Genomic DNA, 7644 nt, shown 5'->3' with positions numbered 1-7644 from the left:
GGCGGTCCATCTCTCCTCAAAGTTCTCTTCAGAGGTGGCATAGTACAGGAGCGATCTAAACTCATCTAGTGACTTGTAATATAGGTGCCTCTGCATATTTTTCACGATATGCCACGAGCAAATACGATGGAGCACATCTGAAAGGACACTCCGAATCGCTCGGAGCATTGCAGCGTCACCATCTGTGATAATTGACTTTGGCTTCTGCTGATAGTTTGCCCTCATAAAAGTCTGGAGCAGCCACACATACGTCGCTTCGGTCTCGTCGGAAACAATGGCGCACCCAAAAACTGTTGTGCAACGGTGGTTATTAACACCGACGAAGGGGATGAACGGCATACCATATCTGTTCATCTTATACGTGCTGTCAAATACGACCACATCTCCGTAATCCTGATAGTCCCTCCGCGACTGTGCATCGCACCAGAACATACACTTCAACCACCCTTCCTTATCTAGCTTGTACTCGAAGAAGAAGTCTGGATCCTTCGCCTTTCTGCTCCTCATAATGCCCACTGCCGTCTCAGCATCACCCTTTGCTATGAGCTTCATCTTCTCTCTGCAACAAAGATTGTACACGTCCCGCCTAATAAGTCCGCATTTGTCGTACGAACCATACCTACTGATGAAGTTGTCCACAGTTATATGCTTCCTGATTCCAGCCCCTTGCATAGCCAGTATCTCTGCCCTCGTGCCATCTCCAATCCGTCTGTGTGACCACAAAAAAGGAACCTCGTCGGGTTGAGCCATCGCGTGGTTGTGATCATCCACGATTGACGCAACGAACCAAACTCCTCGTGCCCTGTCCAATTTCACCACCATCTGCGCACCGCACTCACATCGAGTCTCGGGTCTAAGCCTACGGGTGCGACCCTCCATGGTTATGAATTTCCTCTGCCTTCTCCCTGCCCTTGAGCAGACAAACCGCCTGAACCGTATTATTCCTGAAGCACCCTTCCCTCGTTTCACCTTCTCTCTCCTGATGCTGAATCCATGTTCTTTGGCGTGCCCGTTGTAGAATATATATGCATCCCCTTGTGATCGAAAAGTCATAGCCATGACCTTCCAATGTGTCTCCAACACGCGCTGCTGGTATAGAGCCTCCTCAATGTCCATCTCTGCTTCGTCGTCACCACCATCGGGACCATCTGAACCCTCCTACAAAATTACATATGAAACTATGTCAGTTTTTATGATCTATTACAAACTACCACGCGCGGTACAAAATGTTTGAACAAACCTGGCTCAAGTTATCGGCCCACGATTCCTCAAAATTATTTTGCTCATTCTCAACGTCCACATCTTCCTGTAAATTAAAAACACAGACAAATTATTACACATATGGTACTCTGCCAATTGAAAACTAGAATCAAATAGACTTCACGTACGTTTTCACATATTCTTGCGTTGTCACCATCGGATGCGGGTTTTCGTGCTGAATTTTTTGATATATTATACATTTTTTGACATCGTATGCAAAAGTTATAGCCGTTTTACATTTTCCCTACACTTTTTGTAAAACATGTCCAAATTTAAGTTTTTTAATTTTCCTAACTAGTAGATGTAGTAATATAACTACATCTCGAAGAATTTTATTTTTTGATTTTTTTATCATTTTCTATTGTATTTTTCAAAACAGAAATGGCGATAAGGGGGGTAGAGTTTGAAAATTGCCCTATAGTGTCGGTTTGTGTCTCCAACCGGGACTATAGGTCAAACCCCTTTAGTACCGGTTCGTGGCACGAACCGGTACTAAAGGTTAGCCCTTTAGTACCGGTTTGTGCCACGAACCGGTACTAAAGGTGATCGCGGGGCCCTTTCCTGACGCCAGCCTGCCACCACCCCTTTAGTACCGGTTCATGGCACGAACCGGTACTAAAGGTTAAAAACGAACCGGCATTAATGCATAGCCGTTCGAACCGGCACTAATGGTACCATTAGTACCGGGCCAAAATCGAACCGGCACTAATGTGCCTCACATTAGGTCATTTTTCTACTAGTGTCCGTTCCAAGCAATTTTTGGAATTTGACCAAACTTGCTACCTTGCACCTTCACTGTAACCAACTTTTTGGACACATTCCACTGGTTTTGGAATATTTGGTGCACATAGAGGACTTGCGGCTTAGCTACAACACACTAATAGGTTACTTTCCAAGAAATTTGTGTAATTTGACCAAACTAAAGATCTTGGTCCTTGGCCAGAACCAACTTTCCAGAAAAATTCCTTGGGAACTAGGTTATATGGTGAATTTAGAGGACTTTCAGCTCAGTTTGAACAACCTAACTGGTCCTATCCCAAACAGTTTAGGGAATTTGACTAAGCTCAGCTTCTTAAATCTTAATTTCAACAAATTTTCTGGACACATTCCTCAAGAAATTGCTGAGTTAATGAATCTTGAAATGTTTGGGGTCTCTTTGAACAATCTATCTGGTGCATTGCCATCGGGTCTTTGCGCGGGAGGCCGACTACAATTTCTCACCGCTAATGGCAACAACTTGGTTGGACCCTTGCCAACAAGCTTGCTAAGTTGCAAAAGCCTAGTTAAACTTCATCTTGAAGGAAATCAGCTTCAAGGAAATATCACCGAGATGGGGCTCATCCGAATCTTATCTATGTTGATATCAGTTCAAACAAACTATTTGGCCAATTATCTCATCACTGGGGTGAGTGTTACAAACTTACGATGGTACGTGCATCAAACAACAAAATTACTGGAGTCATACCACCAAGCATAGGGCAGTTATCTCAGTTGGGGATACTTGATTTTTCATCAAATAAACTTGAAGGGCAGATTCCACTGGGATTGGCAATTTAACGGTGTTGTTTAACTTGAGCCTCGGTAATAACCTGCTCCAAGGAAGTATACCTAAAGATATTGGATCGCTAAATAATTTGAGTACTTGGATTTATCATCAAACAACCTAAGTGGGATGATACAGGGGTCAATTGAACATTGTCTCAAGCTTCACTTCCTGAATTTGAGCCATAATTGCCTCAATGGCAGCATTCAGTCGAACTAGGAATGTTGGTAAACCTACAAGAATTGTTGGATCTAAGTGATAATTCATTTGCTAGTGTCATTCCGAGTCAGCTAGGTGGTTTGAGCATGCTCGAAGTTTTGAATCTTTCACACAATGCACTGAAAGATAGCATCCCACCATCATTTGAGCGCATGTTCAGCCTCCTATCCATTGATGTGTCATTCAACAAAATGGAAGGGTCGGTGCCATAGAGTAGGTTGTTTAAAGAAGCTCCAATCGAATGGTTCATGCAGAATAAGCTATTGTGTGGTGTAGTGAAAGGTTTGCCCCCTTGTGACCTTAACCAAAATGGTGGACGGAAAAAGAAGCCCAGAGCTATTTTACTAGCTATAATACCTGTTGTATCTTTTCTGTTTACCATGTTACTAGTAACTTTGCAATGTAAGAGGAAATCCAAGGTGGAATGCGCAAATGAATTGCAACAGACAAAGTGGTTCTCCATCTGGAACTTTCATGGAGGAGATATGTACAGGCAAATTGTTGACGCCACAGAAAATTTTAGTGACGCTCACTGCATTGGAATTGGAAGTAGTGGGTCAATATATAGAGCTCACTTACCAACATGCGAGATATTTGCAGTAAAGAAGATTCATACAATAGAAGATGACGAGCTATTTAATCGTGAAATAGATGCCTTGATGCATATTCGGCATCGCAACATTGTGAAGTTATTTGGCTACTGTTCTGCTACTCGAGGAAGATTTCTTTTGTATGAATACATGGAAAGAGGAAGCTTAGCAACATCTTTAAGGACCAAGGAAACTGCAATAGAGTTGGACTGGACAAGGAGGTTAAATATTATTGAGGATGTGGCCCATGCTTTGTCTTACATGCATCATGATTGCTTTGCGCCGATAGTCCATAGAGATATAACAAGTAACAACGTTTTGCTTGATCTGGAATTTAGAGCATGCATCTCTGATTTTGGTATTGCCAAAATATTAGATGTGGATGGGTCAAACTGCACAAGGCTTGCCCGGACAAAATGATATCTTGTACCAAGTACAATAATATATATCTATGTCGGTTAAATGAACATGTTGTTACATTTATTTTGGTCACTTCGATGGATGTCTTGCATAGCGTTATATATATTTTCACATCAATAATGAAATGATTAGCATAGATCTTCCTAACTGTTGCAGGAAGTAGAGTATTACTTATTGGTTTGTGTAAATGTATCCAATTATACAGTCAAAAACTAATATATCATATATCTTTTTATCGACCATACTATGTTTATCTCTGGTCTCTACAATCTATATATGAGAACTCTCCCGGATGCAAATGATTAGTACCATGGTTGGTGGGCTAGCCAGCCCGGGTTCGAGCCATGCCTTCTTACTTATGTGTGGCAGGGAACAAGTCTTATTATCCCTTCACACCCCTTTTTTTAGTGCATACATACAAAAAGGTTATTAAAATTAACTCTTCATTGTTGGTTTGGCACAGCTTGCATACACAACAAGGGTGACGGATAAGTGCGACGTCTATAGTTTTGGAGTGCTTGTGCTCGAGTTGTTCATGGGACATCATCCGGGTGATTTTCTTTCATCCCTCTCGTCCATGGACAAGAAAAATACAATACCCAAGGATTTGCTGGACATCCGACTCCCATTCCCTAAAGCTGAGATTGCAAATGAAATCTTCAAAGTGATTGCCATCGCGGTTCGGTGCATAGAACCTGACCCATCAAACCGTCCAATGATGCAGGATGCAATCAAAGTGTTCTCTGCAGATGAAGGGCCCGGTAATCTTGATTACCTGCACACTGAAAATGTCATGACTGCTTCTGGTTTTGAATGTTCTTAGCACATTGGTGTTTCTTCGGTTGCACCTTTTGACCAGAGACTATAATTACTCATTCCGATCATAGATTATTTTGGCTTTACCCTCAATATTGTACAATAAGAGTACTATACTAGCTGATGAGTGCTCGTTGGTTGGCTATTTGCTACTTCTAAATATTTGTATAGCAATGCAGAGGAACTTTTGGCTGCTCGTTACTAGCTAGCTACTAGCTAGCTGTAAATATTTATATAGCTGACTCGTGATATTTCTTCAAAAGAACACATAAATATTCCATTTGCATCCTGTTATTGAAGAACTGCGATCCGATTCAAGTATTCAACTGGTTATTTCCTATATCTTCACTGCCATGGCCTACTTTATTGCCGGCCGGTGAGCTAACTCACGCTCTTGGAAATGATCATTATGAAATGGCGGACTCCTGATGCGTTTCTTCTACTGGAATTCAGATTGACTTAATCTAGCCTGCAAATTGCTACAGGTAAGCAATTGGAATTTGATTGTTCAGGTAATCATTCAAATGCTACCATAAAGAATGGAGTAATTTTTTACTGTTATTACACTTTTAGCAATTTAGCATGTGCTAGTTTTCCATTTTACACCAGCTTATATCCCATTAAGGCGTCTCCAATGTACGTCGGCCATAACTATCAAAAGGTGGACCTTAGACTAATTTACACATTGAGGAGATTGACTGTAAGGGTGTCTCCAATGTGGCCATAAGGTCGTCCGTAAGGCACCTTAAGTCAACCTTAGGCGACTTTAGACATTGTGAGCACATGAATCAGCAGCGCCTATAACTACGCCAAAACCACCTCATAACTACCACAAAAAATACCCCATGCAAAAACATACATACAAAATATGGCCCAATTGCACAATAGATCTAGAATTTAAACTCAATGCTTAACATCTGACAAAATAGATAAAACATGATAAATCCTACAAATAACAAAACAGAGATACAGAAGTGTACCAAATCAATAATTTGCTTCATCTGTGTGTCCCATGACCTGATCAACGGTAGAAGAAGAACCAACACCTGCAAGACATCAAAAGTATAATTTCATAAGACATAAACACCAAGTGAAATAATAACCATTGATACAAATCTGAAAACTTAGCACTACAACGAGGTAAAGAAAACCTTTGCGAGATCTACAGGACTGAAGACGATATAAAATATCATTATCATCAATGCTTGCAAATACACTCCCTGACTCCCCTGAGCTGAAGCAATAGGGCGTACCCGATGCTGCGGGCACTTGATGAAAAAAACCTCCTCGTCTTCTATTTCTACAGCATGAAATGAAATTGTAGAGTGGTAAGAAAATGTATCGATTCGAGTTCAATTCAACACATGCGCATCTCTATTTCAACTGAATCTTGCTTCAATGCACAAATTCAGAATTCCCGCAAAAAAAATGCACAAGTTTAGAAATTACTTAGTGTCTCGCTCACAGTCCAAGAAACTGCCGAGTCGGCGAGGCGAGCAGCAGCAGCGGTGCACAGAGTAGCTGAGCGAGGAGTCTGGAGTCGGCGCTCCTCGGCTTTGGCGGCCCAACGGTGCGGAGGCAGGGGCCTGCGGCGGCAGTGCGGCGGAGGCCGGTGGGCACCTGACTGCCGAGGCCGAGGAGCAGGAGTGCGAATCGGAGTTGGTGCTCCTCGACTTCGGCGGCGCAAGGGAGGCAGGGGCCGGCGGCATGGCGGCTGGGGCAGAGGCCGCGGAGACCGGGAGAGCAGCTGACTGCCGAGGCCGAGGGGCGGAGGGGAATGCGCGGTGGTGCTCGCTCGAGGCGGTGCCGTGGAGGGAAGGGGTGGCGGCGGTGCGGAAATGCTCAGGCCCCGGGGAAGGGCGAGATGCGCCGCAATCGTGCCCTGCCATGTGTGCTGGAGCGATGTTTACAAGGGAGCTCCTAATTTTTCCTTTTCTTTTTTGACATCAATCTAAGGCTGTATTTACTTGAGCTGCAGATTCTGGAAAAGCTGTCGTGAAAATGTTGCTGTGTAGAAGTGTTTGTTTAAAACAACTGTGAAACAGTAAATTTGGTTGTGAATTGTCTGCATGGCCCTGGGCCTGAGTGAATATGTTTTTTAAGGGTAACTGAGCGATCATTTTATATGGAAAATGACGGTTCATTGAAGATGCTTTTCTGGATACTATTCGACGCGTGACGCATTGTACCACTTCCTATTCGGATGAATCTAATATATCCGTATTTAGAAAAATTTGTGTTAGGTTTTTTGTACTACTCCCTCCGTCCCAAAAAAAATTTCGCCAATGCGTCATGCGTCGAATAGGACAACGGTCAGTTGTTTGACGTGCCCGCGAGCGCCGGTACCCTACACCCGCTACGTACCGAATTTGGATTGGTCCTATTCGTACACGAACACGTCATTGTGAAATTCCAACGCCGAGGGTGATGCACCACAACTCACGTCGAAGAAGATCCGTCCGGAAGTGCGGTAAGCAAGCAATCCGGCGGGTGCTTTTTGAAGACCCGAAACCCCACGCGTCCGGGAGGGACCCCTTCTGGACGCGCGGCGGCTATGGGCTGCCCTAGGTCGGTTCACCCACCCCAGGAGCCTCGAGGATCGCCGCCCTTCAACACGAAGAACGAACGAAGAACGAGAGAGAAAGAACCAGGGAGGGATGTAAAGCTAGGTTTTGCGATTGTGTGTTGTTCAATCGGCCGTCCCCTCTTATCAATATAAGAGGCAGATGGACTTCCCGTACAAGAAAATGACTCCAAATCACATCCAAATCTTTCCAAAATTAACAAAACTCGGAT

General features: G+C 43.5%; 1 protein-coding gene and 1 pseudogene across 2 annotated transcripts; one reads left to right on the top strand and one right to left on the bottom strand.

Moving 5' to 3' along the window:
• The first annotated feature begins 1641 nt into the window (after positions 1-1641).
• On the top strand, positions 1642-4855 carry LOC123115078 (MDIS1-interacting receptor like kinase 2-like; annotated as a pseudogene).
• Positions 4075-6814, bottom strand: LOC123117091 (immediate early response gene 5-like protein). 2 transcript variants are annotated; one of them, XM_044537930.1, is made up of 4 exons: positions 6298-6814; positions 6000-6148; positions 5829-5894; positions 4075-4814 (listed from the first exon to the last, which is right to left on the bottom strand). In XM_044537930.1, the coding sequence occupies exons 1-3, from the start codon at positions 6735-6737 to the stop codon at positions 5833-5835; spliced, it is 651 nt and encodes a 216-aa protein (XP_044393865.1). In that variant the 5' UTR covers positions 6738-6814; the 3' UTR covers positions 4075-4814; positions 5829-5832. The 2 variants fall into 2 exon arrangements, with proteins under 2 accessions (XP_044393865.1, XP_044393866.1); XM_044537931.1 differs by having other exon boundaries at positions 4075-4807.
• Positions 6815-7644: the final 830 nt, after the last annotated feature.

Source organism: Triticum aestivum, chromosome 5B (assembly GCF_018294505.1).
Source record: "Triticum aestivum cultivar Chinese Spring chromosome 5B, IWGSC CS RefSeq v2.1, whole genome shotgun sequence".
NCBI lineage: Eukaryota > Viridiplantae > Streptophyta > Magnoliopsida > Poales > Poaceae > Triticum > Triticum aestivum.
Note: the sequence above shows the minus strand (reverse complement) of the source record. Positions and strands in the feature narration are given on the sequence as shown.